This window comes from Austrofundulus limnaeus, unplaced genomic scaffold, assembly GCF_001266775.1.
Source record: "Austrofundulus limnaeus strain Quisiro unplaced genomic scaffold, Austrofundulus_limnaeus-1.0 Scaffold463, whole genome shotgun sequence".
In the NCBI taxonomy this organism is placed as follows: domain Eukaryota; kingdom Metazoa; phylum Chordata; class Actinopteri; order Cyprinodontiformes; family Rivulidae; genus Austrofundulus; species Austrofundulus limnaeus.
The window spans coordinates 368037-384944 of NW_013952865.1; the positions used below are offsets into that span (position 1 = coordinate 368037).

Genomic DNA, 16908 nt, shown 5'->3' on the forward strand with positions numbered 1-16908 from the left:
AAACATTGGTGAATGCCACAAATTCTCCTAAATCACTCGTACGCACAACTTAAGAACAAATCTGTGCGTACGAACGCTTCTTGCATGAGGCCCATTAAACCCAGATTGGTAGATTTCATCTTTGTTGGTAATCATATGCAGTGTGCTTGTGACATCTTTGCTATGATTTCATGCAGATATCGATGAGTGTGAGACGGGCATCCACAACTGTGGCCCACAGTTTGAGTGCCAAAACACCCAGGGCTCATTCCGTTGTCTTCCAAAGATTAAGTGTGCCGCTGGTTTCATCCAGGACGCACTTGGAAACTGTATTGGTAAGATCTGTATCACCTTGGAAAAGTATCCATGCATCATTATTTTTGCTGCACCTTCCAATTGAAGAAACCAGTAAAAAAATATGAGATTAAGCATTTTTATGTGCTGGAAGCAACATAATAACAGTCATAAAGATGATAAAGGTCCTATACAGACAATGGTTGCTCAATGCTTTGGTACTGGCCTGATTTTTCATCTTTTACTACCATGTCTTTTGCATGTTTTTGTAGATTTTTATAAAATATCAAAACTCTTAATAATCTTGCAGTTTGTTTTTTTTGGACAAACGTTAGCCTGGTCTTTGCCTTCCTACACAGTTCCACTCAATTCTAGTTTCCCTCTCTACTCCATCTGGGATTTCTCCCATAGACAAGGAGTTCTCTGGTACAATTTTACCCCCCCAAGGTAGAGTTAAAGTTACATACCATATGAGTGGTGACACAGAGTATGACGAAAAGGGCACAAGTCTTCACCAAGGCCCTTTTATATAAATTAAAAGAAGCTCATCAGGTTTTGAATCATGCTGTGTAATTATAACATCTTGTGTTTTCAGATATCAATGAGTGTGTCACTCAGACAAGCCCATGCCACCGAGGGCATATCTGCATTAACACTTTGGGCTCATTTACCTGTCAGCGAAACTCCGTTAACTGTGGTCGAGGATACCACCTCAACGATGACGGCACACGCTGTATTGGTACAACAGAATCACTCATCCTCATCGTATCTGCAAACCTCATATCTTAATAGCCTAACTGAGGTGGATGTAGTGGCGCTGTGAGTAGTTTGTGTCCTTCCCCTGCAGATATCGATGAGTGTAAAGGCACTCAGGAAGTCTGTGCAGGTCATGCTTGCATCAACCAGCTTGGATCCTACCGTTGTGAGTGTGAAACTGGATACAACTTCAACAGCATCACTCGTACTTGTGAAGGTAAGCTAACTAAACCCAATTGTTCTCTGAACCATGTACAGCAGACATTTTGACTAATATTCTATGTCAAAATCTGAAACTTAGGCCATAGTTTCAGCGTATTTTCTTCCTTATCTCTTTCATTGAATTTTTAGATATAAATGAATGCAGGCACTACCCTGGCCGCCTGTGTGCTCATAAGTGTGACAACACCCCGGGGTCCTACAAATGTAGCTGCACCACAGGCTTCAAGCTGGCCAGTGATGGCAGAAATTGCGATGGTGAGAAAATTTAATGCATACCACAAATAATAGATTGAGTGACTTATACAGGAAGAAAACAGTTAAGTTGTTTTGGGTTTGATCAGTGAGTCAAGGGAATTTAAGTCCTGAATACATTTCCATCTTGCCTTTAGTGTTTTTCTTTTTGTACAAAGTCTTGTCCCTAAACTGACAACATATGGGTTCATATTTATTTGTCCTGATGCATCTCAATTATCCAAGTAAATTTTTTTTTAAAAAGTTGAGTAGTTCCTCTAGACAGGTTCTTTTTTGTTGAAAATGTTTCATCTCTTCTCCAAGAGACTTCTTCAGTCTGAGGAGTTTCAAGTAAACTCAGCTTTATAAGCAATGCTTTCACATGTTGGACAAACAAGTTTAACTGTGACAATCCCAGATGGGGAAACAGAGCAGCCACTGTTCAAAAGAATGTCTCAGCACAGAAAAGCAACATAATTAGGCCAGGACTCTGCAGTTTACATTCATCCATGACTCTTTCAGGGATGAAGATGTTCTCATACTTGATAGAGAGGAACATTAGTTTGAGAGAGAAGTAAAGGAAGACATTTTTGTGAAGAGAAAACACCCATTGTTAAACAGGGGTGGAAGCCTCCAGGTCCAATAGCCTATATGCCACGGACATATGGTCCAGCACTCTGGGCCACCCCAACCACTTCCGGTTCACAGTCAACACAGTGTTAGCAAAAGATTTTTTCACCTGACAACGACTCTTAATGATCTCCACAGCACAGACTTATCATATTACATGTACCAACATTAACACAGGAGACGTACAGGTCCAGACAAGTGGAAAAAAATCACTCCAAAGTGGATTAAAGCCATAAAAACAAAGGAAAGACGTTTGCGTTTATGTTTCCAGAATTTAGCCTTTTTCGATATTCCGTGGCTGCTTGTTCTGTGAATTTTTCACGTAGAGCTGTGACACTTATATTGTTGGAAAGAGCAGAGTCTGGGCTTTAAACTGATGGGCTACTTGTATGGTTTGGATCGTTTTCCCCGACGTTAGTGAACTGAAAACATAATGATTATCAGGCGGTGGTTCTGCGGCTCTCTGTGCTCGGGGGGTGGGGGGGGGGGTGTCGTTTCTCGTGTTTTGTTTACGGTGTAATATACACTCTAACAAGGTTTTACTTTTGCACAAAACTCATGACAAAGTTGTCTAAAAACATTTCATACTCTGTATAACACAAACACGCGCGCACACTCGCACACATCTACCTTTGTAGCGGCTGCTGTGTTAGCTTCCTGCTAGCTGTGAGGAGGTCTTTCCTCTCTGGTCTTGGCAGTAAAAGGGGATAATTGTACATTTCCCTTTTGTAACCTCCGTCTTCTCATTTCTGATGCTGACTCTTGAATATCCTCAGGTTAGAAATGCTGATTACAAACACAAGCGTGAGCTTTTAAAGATAAGTTTTCCCTGTAATGCTATGATCCACTGCTGTCACCTCCTCATCAAGAGGAAAAAGGATAAAAACTAACTACTCGATCTTACCTGCTGCTTAGTGGACACAACAACACACAACAGAACTCATGTTTTACATCAGTAGCTCACAGATGATTTAACTTTTGTAACTTTTTCACGGACTAGTACTGGGAGCTTATGCTGAAAACAAAGGCAGTAAGCAGGAGGTGGAAGGGATGTGCGTGGCAAGAATTTTACCAGAAATACATCATTAATGACCGTGGCAAACAGGCAATTGTCCCCCTCTTACAATGCTGTTATTGCGAGTATGACTCAGCCCCCTGTGAACAATAGTGATAATCAGAGCACTAATGGTTGGTCGTTAGGCTGAGGGTCCTCTTTTGCATGTGAACAAAAAGTTTTGATTGTCATTGGGGTTAGCCAACATATGGAAGAGTTTACCTGTGACTCCTAAGACTAAAGAAGTCTCTCTTAAAGGGACAAAACATTTTCAACAAAGAAGGACCCGTTCTGAGGACCTACTCAACTTTCCTTTACGATTTATGCTTGAATGTTTACTTATGGTTGCGTTAATGAGTAAACATGAGTGGGATAAAGCGTGCAGTGGTCCACCATCATATTTTATCTGTGTAGATCTGAATGAGTGTGAGAGCAACCCATGTAGCCAGGAGTGTGCCAACGTGTACGGCTCCTACCAGTGTTACTGCCGCCGTGGCTACCAGCTCAGCGATATTGATGGCATGACGTGCGAAGGTAAAAACAACTTATTTTAACAAGAATAATACGTGAACATTTTTCCCCTTTGGTTTAACTTGTCCTCATGTGTTTTCCTCATATTTTCAGATATAGATGAGTGTGCCCTGCCCACGGGAGGCCATATTTGTTCCTATCGTTGTCACAACACCCCAGGCAGCTTCCACTGCTCCTGTCCCATCAACACCTACACTTTGGCAGTCAACGGGCGCAGTTGCCAAGGTTAGCTGCCTTAATGTGATGCCACATTTATTTATTTCACAACTGACTAACACACTGTGTACAGGTTATATTGCAAATATTTTGGAAGGCCCTTCTACTCTTTGCAGATGTTGATGAATGTGTCACGGGACGACACACGTGTGCAGAAAATGAGAGCTGCTTCAACATACAGGGAGGACACAGATGTTTGTCTTTCGAATGTCCCAAAAACTACAGACAATTTGGACAGACGTGAGTATCCAGTACCTGTGATTACAGTTTACCTGAGTTTACAGACTTAAAGCTACAGTGCAGATCTTTTGAAGTGGGGTTTAGTGCAGAGATTCTTAACCCATGGGCCGCGGCCCAGTTGTGGGAAGCGAGCGCCGCCTTGAGGGCCTCCAAAAGAACAACAGCTTTTAACTTTGGGCCTCAGAGGGCCGTGGGACCGCATTCATTTTGAATAAGGTGCAATACACTTTCTCACCACTAGTAGGGGTAGTGCGCAAGTTAGATGTTTAACAACTTTTTTAATATGTAGAAGAAGAACCTTAGAAACCTGCCGAGAAAGGAAACCTATTTTAAATCAAAAATAGAAGCAAAAATGAAAGTAACACATCAAAAAACATCAAAGTTTGTCACAAATATGAAGTGCAGCTTCTGTTTTTACGAGGCAATATTTTAAAAGTTCAAAACATTATCAAATACAGTTGTAGATACAGCTATATTTTCATTTGCACTTTGTATTTTAAATAATTTTTAAACTTGTCAAAAAGCTGTTGTTACTGTTATTGTTTGTCACTAATATGAAGAGCAGCTTCTGGTTGCAAAAGTTTTAAAAGGCAATATCTTCATTTGTACTTTATCAAATTTATTTTTATCATTTTTTAAATTTGAAACATTTTCATATATATATATATATACATATATATATATATATATATACAGTATTTGTGTTCATAAGCCTGAGTGGTCTGTTGACTGACCTTTGTATTTGTTCAAATAATTGTTATGGGCAGGTTACAATATAAAAATGGTTGTTATAATCATGTCTTGTGAATATTTGACAGGAGTTTTACTTTTAAACTGTAAGTGTATTTAATTTAGTAATGTTAGTTATGATAGTTTAGTTATGATGTAAATACAATAAAAATTAAACCAAAATTTAAAATAATGATCATTTTGATCCATACACTGGTAATGTCTGACTGGGCCTCGTGTCACTTTATGTTCAACAAATTGGGCCCCGAGGTCAAAAAGGTTAAGGACCCCTGGTTTAGTGTAAATGTTATGAACAACTAACATCTTACCTGTTGTAAACAAATCTTTTATTGATCTCAGGTTGGAGAAACAGATTAGCTCTGACAAAACTGATGAGCAAATAATCTGTGCACAGCTAGGATTGAAGTGAATTTACACAGATTTTGATGGTTATTTACAAGTACAAATAGTGGCAGTGGCAGCTAGCTCTAGCACTTCTGGCAGGAAGATCATTATATACTTCTGCCATAAAATCAAATGCGAAATTGATGAAGTTGTAGAGTAACTAGTGTTTGCATGAACCATCTTGTAATTTTTGAGTCTGAACTGGTTATAAGGTGACAGCAAGCTGTTAGGGTGTAAGTCCTGCTCTGAATAGCCATCAGTTCGAAAGTCTAGTCAAGATTAATTTTTTTTCTCCCAACTGAGGTCATTCTAGTGTCGATGTACGACAGTTAAAATGTTATTGTTAAAATATTTTCACAGAACAACATTTAAAAAGGTGTAAACTATCCCTTTAAGTATTATAAAAGGTCTGATGCATCTCACAGATCAAAATGAAAGATATCCGGTTTCCATTTAAAACTTTTAGACGTCTTTAAATCCATCAATAATCAAATGTTTCAGTCGATGCCCTGCATGTTCAAGCTGCTCCTTGCTCCTTGTGATTTCAGGTCAGATTTGGCTGGAGCATGTTCTCTTGTGTTAGAATAATAACATGCACACAGTTATTTCAAATTTTTAACTGAAACTGTACATTCACCCTTGTATGGAGGCATCAGTATCAGAACTTTTTGCATGCTCCCACAGATGGCACCATAACAAACATCGTGTTTCTTTCTCTGCATGCCATGCACGGCCAGTGAAACTTACATTCCTTCTCTCTTTCTTTCTGTCCATCTTCTGTTTTCTTCCACTCTTCTTCTTTGTTTTGCTTTTTTGCAGTCGATGTGAACGTTTGCTTTGCAATGAACCCGAGTGCCTGACCATGCCCCTGAGAATAACTTACCACTACCTCACAATCCCTGCCAACATCCCCGTCTTCACCGTCATCTTCCGCATGGGCCCCAACCACATTGTCCCTGGCGACGACATCCAGATCACCATCACAGCCGGCAACGAAGGCGGTTTCTTCAAGACGGAGCGAACGCCCAATGGTGGCGTTATGTCGGTGGCTAAGGTCATAGACAAGGCGCAGGACTTTAGTCTGTCCGTGGAAATGAGTTTGCGTCGCTATGGCTCAGTGACCACATACCTGGCTAAAGTGCTGGTGTTTGTTACCCAGGACGAGCCCAGAGTACCCTATAATGCCCTACTAGAATAAACAGAGGAATTTGTTAGGATGTTGCTTTACTGTTAAAATGTGTCATACCAAATGCACATTCTTGTGGAGAAAAAGAAATCTGGTAAATCATTACAAAATAACCAGTACTATACAGTATAACTGTAGACTTGTAATCGTAGACCTTCCTAATAGGTATGTAATTATGTGATTTCTATATATATTTAGTGAGTTTATTACTTTAAATTCAGCCATTGATTCTAGTCTGCGCTGTGTTTCAAAATCCACTCATTCATTCATCCATTCAATATTTTGGAGTAGTGCTCAAACTTTGAACTGTAACTTTTCATTCACTCCACAGGGTGTTAGAAATGTATCATATGGTACAGTGAAAGTAAATTTTGTACACAGCACTGATTAAAAAATGACCATCACCCTGAACTGATAGCACATGTTTACATTAATGTCTCCAGCTAATTATTGTAATTTTTAGAGTTGTTGAAAAATACACAGGCACAATGATCATCATTACTGTACTGGATATGTCTCCCCCTCTATATAAACTGCTAGATTTAAGGCAGGGGTGTCAAACTCCAGTCCTCGAGGGCCGCTATCCTGCATGTTTTAGAGCAGGGGTGTCAAACTCCAGTCCTCGAGGGCCGCTATCCTGCATGTTTTAGAGGTTTTCCAGCTCCAACACACCTGATTCAGTGATTGAATTAACTCTTCAAATTGGGCAGAAGCCTGTTAATTACCCAGCGATCAAAATCTGGTGTGTTGGAGCAAGAAAACCTCTAAAACATGCAGGATAGCGGCCCTCGAGGACAGGAGTTTGACACCCCTGATTTAAGGAATAGTTAAACCTTTTGGATTGTAGTTCTGTGAAAAGTTCATGATAATTAATGTCTTGCCTGTTATGTACATCGCTCTTTGAATGTCCTCAGTTTGAAGAAAAAGACTAAAATTCTGATTGGTCTAATGAGCTAACAGCTAGTCTAAACAAGACCAAAACCATATTGGTTGCTTGCTGTCTACTCCAGTTTCGCACATTTCATAATCATTTATTCAGAAGCTAAAATATTCACATCACTGTCAGTTTTGCATTACATGCTTATTCCACAAAAAATATGATGCTCTCACTGGAAGGGCCCATAACGTCTACATACAACTAGCTACTGCTGCTAGCGCTCGCTAATTAATTTAATGTAATGCAAAACTGACAGTGATAGAAAAGTTTCTGAAATAGCATGTGCATAAACTGATGTAAAGTTTTGAAAACAAGTATCATTTTAGTAAGGCAGCTATCAGTGATGTGCAGTGAGGTTCATGGTGGGGGACTCATCAGATTTACAAATATATAAGGTCCTACAGAATAAATTATTTACCATTTGTTTGGCAGATGTTAATAAGTTATGTTTCATATCTCATATCAATATTCTTCACACAAACCATTGCTCACTTGATGCACATTTCATTAAAACAAAGCTGTTATTATGTCCTTCCTTTACTTATAAATAAAGTCTATGCACCGGTCACAAACATCCCATCTGAGTAGAAAAAAGGAAGAGAAAGCCAAAAAAAGTTCTCTCAGGACAACCACAAAGCCTGCTGATGCACCAAAAGTCCAGTTTAGAAAATAGTTTGAGCTTTGTTTTATAATCCTCCATTCTAAATGTCAAGTTTGACAAGAGAGAGAGAGAAAAAATATTTGCTGAACCTTTTTTATTATTATTTTTTTTATTAAATTGAACACAAAATGGGTACCAAAAATATTGCACCTGACTTGCTAACTGTAAGATTGCAGCTAACTTCCTGTTACTTCTTCTGCAGCTCAGAGTAATCTCTGGGCTCAGGAGTGCCCCCTAAGCCTGCGGCGCAAAAAGTGCCAGCTTCAACTTGTGTCTCTTCACACAGTTTCAGCTCACAGAACACGTTACATCATGCCAACTCCTTCGGATATTTACCTGTATCTTGACCCTCAAAACTCCATAATTTTCAGAAAAAAACTATAACACGGATGTCATTTACTACTGAGCCCACGAGGGGACATGGGGGATTTTTTTTCTTTTTGTGTTCCCACACAAAAGTATTGTGTTACCTCGCAAAAGTCATTTATCACTGTTGTGCCTGCCGGTTTATTAACAAACTCACACGTTTACCATTAGCGAGTTAGCCTACTGCTTTAATTCAGCTTTAGAATGAATATTTCACACAGCCATGCATGGAAGTATGCCATATGCCGATATTTTAACACAGTGCAGGCACGCAACATCAACGTCAATTTCACAAACTTGTGGCGACACATCCTGTTTTGGTAACCGGATATTTCAAAATGAAAGTCTAATTTAATTCAGTTTGTATACAAAACTTTTGCGTGGGAACGCAAAACAATATTGCGAGGTAACGCAAAAGTGTTGCGAGGGAACGCATAGGTATTGTGTGGGAACGCAAAAGAAAAAAATCCCCCCATGTCCCCTCGTGGACGCCGTAATTTACGTAGAAAGACAGAATCGGGTGGCAAAGTGGGTTGGAAGATGGTTATTTAACCTTGAGTTTTTTAAACTGTCTGTGAGATTTGAATAAATCTTAGATCGCCCTATACATAAATGGAGAAAAATCTGTGTAATTTATAGACATTCTGTACAACATGATATGTACTATATGCTACAAATAAATATTTAAATATATTATAAACTTGAGCCAAATTGTGGAAAGTCAAGCATGTATAAAAAATTTTTTAAAACATTTTACAGGTGACATTCAAAGACCCAGCAGCAGTCCCTCTCTGATTGATAGGCTATGCAACAGTTTGTATGGGATTGCCCAATGTAAGTTGAGACAGAGTTTGCTGCAACCTCAGGTTTTGTCTCAGCCTGGTATTTGAACAGTAAATAAGAAAATTTAGTGATTTTATAGAAAATAATATTAAAAATTGTTTAACTGAAATGAAAAATTAGTTTATAGTAAAAAAACTGGATAAATACATCAATTTAATGTTACATTATTGGCCTTCTTTTTCCATGACAGCAGAGGAAGCCCTGCCTTGACTGCACATCACCGGCAGCTCTCTATTGTAGTCTTGGTCTTTCTATCACTAGCCATTAGCCTGTCAGTCCGGTCAAAATTGTTTCCCCAAACTAGTTGTTCAAAGAGCTAAAGTTATCTACAACAATTAAAATATTAACTGTTCAAAAGGTTTTCACAGAACACTACCCCATATCTACTATCTGTTGAAGAAATTATTAGATAACTGCATAATGAAACCATATACAGTTGTCAAGTTTTGACTGTAATAATATTAAAGATAAAGTTGTTGTGATCCTTTTGAATTAATTCCATATTACAACATCAAAACAGTTATTTTCACAGGTTATAATTTAGTCTAAGGTTGGGATATGGTCCCAGCCATTGTCCATAGACACAGATTTGTGTCGTAAAATTTTTCATCAGTGTTATAAAGCAATAGTGTTAATTATGTGCTCTCAGCCAAAAACTGCAATATCGTGCTGTCCTCTCAGATTTAGTATGCAGCTGGAGTATCCAGACTGAATTCATTTACTACACGTGATAAAAAGTGCATTATTATAAAATAACCCATGCAATCATGTTCCAAATGAAACATTTAATTAACTTGAATCCTTTAGTTCTGTATAAAGTGAACATAATGTCAGCTTTACGTAAAATCAGTAAATATTTTGAGCACAGCTGTAAACTGACCACCTACCACAAGAAAATGCATTTTCAGAATCACATCATTTTTTCTGGTTCTATATGAAAAAGTCCACTAAACTCACAAAATCAAAATAAAGAAGCATTAAATCTGTACTTATTAAAATAAGTGTTTTACTATTACATTTTAGCACCATTATGGTGCAGTGTAAATTAGCTAAAAAATGATGTTCTTTCTTTTAGAGTTAAGGCAAAGCCACTACTGTAGGTGGCGTCCTAGCTTAGGGTAAATCATCAAATGGTAACAGCCCAAGTATGCCTACAAGAAAGTGTAATTTGATGATGGTTGCATGATAAAGTCTGACATTTTTGCCGTGTTTTATGGTTTTTGTGCTGGATGAACGCTTTTCTATTAAAACTGAAATAGAAATAACACATGTTCAAGTCAAATCCAGTTCTTGATAATAGTGCTTTGTGGGGTTTTTAATCAAATGCAGCAAGGGGAGCAGTTAGGATGTGAGGCCAAGTCACATTGTAGGCATGAAGATTTCCCTTGTATAGTTTTGTGTTACTTGTAGTCCGACACTTTCGGCAAAGAGGAAATGCAGCTGTGCATGCAAATTCTCCAGTGCTGCACATGGCTGAACTTTTACTGTGATCTGACATAAAAAAATGTTCAACTGATGCAAAATATTTATGATCTTGTAATACTTAAATGTACATTAGACTTTAGACATTAGACTACAACTTTGAGTTATAATCACGACTTCTCTGATAATTTAAAACTACTTAAATCGGAAAAGTTTTCAAACTCAGTAAAAATCACATTTTCTTTAACTTCTTTTAAACACTAATATTAAATACAGGCACTATCATTGCAGATACTTTGACTTAATAAATGGTGAAAGTCTAAGTAATTCTATACCCCCAAATTGCAGTCATAAACCAGTTTGGCCCAAATGTATTGCTTCTCCCACTTCCCAAACGTCAGTTAGCGTGCCCCACATTTACATCTTTCAGTTATTTTCATGCACGGCTCTTAAAGCTTCCATTACTTTTTGAGCCTAATGTGAAACGCACAGATTTCCACTGCATAATGTGGGTGCAAACCACAAAGCAGACAGATAATCCAAATGAAGGCCGAGTAAGTGACACGCGATGGGATGCAGTGGCAAAGGAGGGTAGGGGAGGGGGGGTGATGTGCACCAGCCGGGGAGAGTATAAATAGTTGGACATGCTGTGAGGCTGCTGCCCGAAGGCTGCGGCTTTTAATAACTGTAAATTCAGATGTCCTGGGTTCCTCCTGTCCTGAGCTGTCAGGCCAGAGAGGATGCACTTGGTTCCTAAAGGGGATATCCTTAAAATAAAGAGCACAGTGGTGCACAGGAGTTTTTTTCCCCCTCCCCATTGACATTGAGTTATGGGGCTCTGGGCTCTGGACGGTGGTCTGAACAATTTGTGGTAAAGCAACATCACCGCGCACAAAATGAATGATGCCCTGCAGTGTTTGTGTTGGGGCGTTATCAATGTGCTGGCTATAAATAATAATTTACCAAAGAAGAAGAAGAAGAAAAAAGAAAATAGAAAGCCCTAAGCTTGACCAGAGCACTTTTCATCCCAAAAAGTATGTTTTTCTTTCTGCTCTGAAAGTATTGGGGTTTTTCTCCTGGGCTGGGCCACATGAGACAGGGAGAGGCATACAGAACATGAAGCGTTCAGAAACATGTCTGCGTGTACAAACAACTCTGTGCACAAGCAGACGTTTAACACGCAGGTTTGACCCTGCTTTGAAGTGCCCATCTGCATGTACGTTCTCATAAATTCATCCACTCCACCCCCAGCAGCTCTCACCTCGTCCTCTAGAGTCCCGCTCGGGTCTGTCTGCTCCTCAGGCAGTGGTATTATAAACTTGGAGAACATTTTGTGGGTTTGGACTGGGCCAAAGCAAAACTTGGACCCACCCGCTAATTGCTAATTACAAGCCCCTATAGTGGTGGCTTGACTGTTTGTCAGGGGCTTCTCTCCCCGCTGTCCATGAAGGGAGCCCTGCAATCTCAGCCAAGTCAGGGCTTTTGAGCTGCAGCGGAGATGGTTCCCCTGAGGACCACCAGAGATCCATAGCCCGTGACTCACATGTGGCTACAAGGTTGCCCCCACACATTAAATTGACCTATACATGGCAGCTTGCATGTTTTTGTAACCCAATATAACCACGTATTGACTTGTCTTCCTCAGATGAAGCCTGTGCATGAGTTTAACATGTTGATTTTTATAATTATGGCTTTTGTTTCTTTTAAAAAGCCCTTCATTGTTTTAAAGACAAACCACTGATTTATGAGGTTGTTAATGCCTTGAAAACCTCACTCAGAGTCTCATATGTGGCAGACAGGAAGTGAAAAGTGATACTCCAGGTGGCGTTGGTTTTAAGAGCCAGTAAAGGCCCTCCAGTGTCTCAGACCTGTCACTGATTAGTCTGTGGAATAAACAAAGCCCTAAATAATAGGATGAGAGGTGCCCCGGGGAGTCGATGGGGAGTTGTCTAGTCATGTTGCTCACAATTTAGGAGTCTTTTAGAACATTCTCTTGCCACATAAATCCTCCTCAAGAGATTATCTGATGTGAAGCTGCAAATCCAAATATTTTCTTGAGCAGGTTGTGGATCATTCTTCATGAGTGTAGTAATTCATTTCCCACACATCTTGAAATAGGGCATCAGCAGAGCATCAACAGCAGAGAGCGTGTCTCCACAAGCTTTAAAGTCTGGCTATGGCGTGAGCTGCGGCCATTCTTAGTTTATTATTCTTCCAAACCACAAAGAATTTGATTATTTCTGATGCTGAGTGCTATATCCAGCTGTTTTGTCCGCAAAGTGTTTGTGCAGCAGCCGTTGGAGGAGCCCCACTGAGTTCTTGATTATGCAGTGGGCTGAACTTTAGAATCCCCTGTAATTGTGAGCTTTAGAAAGCAAAGGTAATGGACTCTGGGGACTACAAATAGGTTGTACCTAAAGGTCAAAAGCCTTGTGCTTGTTTCTTTTTTTAATCTTGCTGTTTTTGTTGGAGTTTGTGTTTTATTTTCTATTTTAGAGCGTCGACGCTTCAGCGCTCTGACACTGTCCGCTGTGTCAAGTCCTGTCAGCCCAATGACATCGCTTGTGTTCTGGATCCAACACACTCAGTGTCCCACACCTTCATTTCCTTGCCCACCTTCAGAGAGTTCATACGGCCAGAGGGTAAGTCCTTTGTGAGGGTAACAAATGAACAAGTCATTTAAACTGCTTCTAGTTGCTGAGTTATGACAAACTAAAATTGTCCAGATATGACTGGTTGTGAGTCTCCTCCTGTGATTTATTCAGTTTAAATCAGATTATCTGCATCAAAGACCACCAAACTTTATCTCAGCATGCTATGCAAGTGTATAGACGAGTCAACTTTGAATTTGAATATATGGTAGCTTCTTTCAATTCAGCACTGTTCAGTTTAATAAAATTATTATTAATAAATTATAAATTCATTACAGCAAGATTCAGATAATTGTACATACTGTACATATGCATTTTAATGAATTCTTATTCAGTCCAATTTAAATTCAAGTAGAATCCAGTTCAAGTTATTGCACTCAGATTTAAGAGTTATTTCAAATGATTTTTGGTGGGGCTCTTCAGAAAGCATATGAACAAATAATATCTTACCGGTTGTAGAAACGATTTTGAACACTTTCAGCTGATTGAAATTAAACCATTAGACCATGTAAAGTAAAATGTAACATTTTCTTTTTCAAACATTATAAATGTCATAAATGGATTGTTGTGAATGAGTACAAATTCTCTCAAATGTAGATATTTGAATAGTGGAGATATGACAATTTGTGTAACAAGGTACCTGTGTTTCAGGATTTTTTGGGCGTGTCTTAAAGGGCAGCTTCGTGATGTCACGCAGCAGCCTTCAATATAACCCCACCCCCTGTTGCTCTAATGGAAAAGAAAACAAACATTGTTTCCTCGGTTACATGAATGTTCAGGCTCGTGGTCGTGGTTTGAGCTTCTCCAGCGGACACGCCCCCAGCATTCCAGACCACAGCTAACTGATATTTTTTCATTATTTTTAACACATACAGCGGGTAAAATAAGTATTGAAGATGTCACCATTTTTCTCAGTAAATATATTACTAGAGGTGCTAATGACATGAAATTTTCACCAGATGTCGGTAACAACCCAAGTGATCCATACATACAAAGAAATCAAACCATAAATGTCTAGAAATGAAGTTATTTGTAATAATGTGGAATGGCACAGGGAAAAAGTATTGAACACATGAAGAAAGGGAGGTGTAAAAAGGCATGGAAAGCCAAGACACCAGCTGAACTCTCTCAGTAATTAGAAAGCAAGCCTGCCCCTTGTCAGTGCAAGTTAATATCAGCTGGTTCAGTCCCAAATGATGGCCAGGTATCACACAAGAACCATCTGATGATGGGTAAAAGTAAAGAGCTCTCTCAAGACCTTCACAACCTTATTGTTGCAAAGCATAATGATGGCATCGGTTACAGAAGAATGTCTAAACTTCTGAAGGTTCCAGTGAGCACTGTTTGGGCCATAATTCAGAAGTGGAAAGAACATTATTTCACCATAAACCGACCACGACCAGGTGCTCCTCACAAGATTTCTGACAGAGGAGTGAAAAGAATTATCAGAAGAGTTGTCCAAGAGCCAAGGACCACTTGTGGAGAGCTTCAGAAAGACCTGGAATTAGCAGGTACGATTGTTTCAAAGAAAACAATAAGTAATGCACTGAACCACCATGGCCTGTATGCACGCTCACCACGCAAGACTCCACTGCTGAAGAAACAGCATGTTGAAGCTCCTTTAAAGTTTGCTGCACAACATTTAAACAAGCCTGTGTAATACTGGGAGAATATAGTCTGGTCAGATGAGACCAACATTGAACTGTTTGGATGCCAGAATACACATCATGTTTGGAGGTCAAATGGCACTGCACATCAGCCCAAAAACACCATACCAACAGTGAAGTTTGGAGGTGGGAACATCATGGTGTGGGGCTGTTTTTCAGCATATGGTACTGGCAAACTTCAAATAATTGAAGGAAGGATGAGTGGAAAAATGTACAGAGACATTCTTGATAAAAATCTGCTTCCATCTACCAGGATGATGAAGATGAAATGTGGCTGGACATTTCAGCAAGACAATGAGCCCAAACACAAAGCCAAGGAAACTCTCAGTTGGTTTCAGAGAAAGAAACTAAAGCTGCTGGAATGGCCCAGCCAATCACCTGACCTGAATCCAACAGAAAATCTATGGAAAGAACTAAAGATCAGAGTTCATAGAAGAGGTCCACGAAACCTTCAAGATTTGAAGACTGTTTGTGTGGAAGAATGGGCCAAAATCACACCTGAGCAATGCATGCCACTAGTTTCTCCATACAGGAGGCGTCTTGAAGCTGTCATTGACAACAAAGGCTTTTGTACAAAGTATTAGATAAATTTCAGTAAGTGTGTTCAATACTTTTTCCCTGTGCCATTCCACATTATTACAAATAACTTCATTTCTGGACATTTATGGTTTGATTTCTTTGTATATATGGATCACTTGGGTTGTTACCGACATCTGGTGAAAATTTCATGTCATTAGCACCTCTAGTAATATATTTACTGAGAAAAATGTTGATGTGTTCAATACTTATTTTACCCGCTGTAATTGTATATGGTTAACAGTATTTTTAATTGTTCAATCTTGGCTGGGTGATTTTTAACACATGTTTCTGTGGTGTGACAACCTCAAAGCACACACTTGTTTTTACTTTACACGGTCTTTAAGTTTTAATTTTGACCAGAGTGATGAGCTCAGGGCTAGACCAAGTGCAGCCAAGACCAAGCTGGACTGCTGGCATCTTAAAATACTTCAAATATTTTCTAGTGGTCAATCTGATGTAATTTTTAAAAACCCTATCAGTTCTGCATCACAGGTATTTTAGCAGAAATCTTATGTTATACTTGTTGGACGTGGCCCAGATTGATCCAGAAGTATTACAGCTAGTGACTTTCCCTGCTATTTAAAATTCCAAACAGCCATAGCATTGTATTGAAATAAAACTAGCATTCCTCATAGAAATACATTTTTCCTTGTTCACTGCATGCCACATCTTTAAATAAAGAACGTATGTGTGTTAAGGATCAGTCTCAGCTACTACAACATCAAATCTTGGCTCAATGTTTGTAAAATTGTGTTACAGTCATGTTGCTGTTTGCTACAGTGTACAGTGTGGCAGCCACTCAGTTGTGCTGATTCCAAAAATATTGTTTTCTGAGAGGTTCATTAAAATCCATCTAGTGGTTGAAGAGATATTTTACAAGCTAACAAACAAACACACAGACATAGCAATTACATGATTGGCTGCCTTTAATGTTAATGATAATAAATGGTGTGGGAGTTTTTAGATTGCTGAAAGTTTAGAGTTTGGAGTTGAACACGTCAGCTTATCAATCAATTAAAATTTAAACACTACTTTCTCAAACTCAGGCTGTTCAAAGAGTCACCTGCAACAGGTAAGATATTATTTGCTCATAACCATTTCACAGAATCCAGTTTCCTTTACAGTATTAGCATGATTTGGTGCAGACATACAATTCTGTAAAGTGATTTGTAACTTTTAGATTTTAAATGGAAAGTGAAATTTGAATCATTTGCAGTTAAAAAAGAACCTTTTGAATTTACAGTACTTGCATTTAAATATTTCCTGTGCGATTTTCTTGGATCCACAAACTTCAGAAACCTGCAGGTTT

The 16908-nt window shown here is 39.0% G+C and overlaps 1 protein-coding gene across 1 annotated transcript in view; it reads left to right on the plus strand.

Moving 5' to 3' along the window:
- fbln1 (fibulin 1) overlaps positions 1-16908 on the plus strand; it is a gene marked incomplete in the record, with an annotated part of 79992 nt that overhangs the window by 33059 nt on the left and 30025 nt on the right. The window contains 8 exon segments of the mRNA XM_014025242.1: positions 177-314; positions 869-1012; positions 1121-1246; positions 1381-1506; positions 3581-3700; positions 3791-3922; positions 4030-4153; positions 13199-13344. Coding sequence (XP_013880696.1) covers positions 177-314; positions 869-1012; positions 1121-1246; positions 1381-1506; positions 3581-3700; positions 3791-3922; positions 4030-4153; positions 13199-13344 — 1056 coding nt within the window.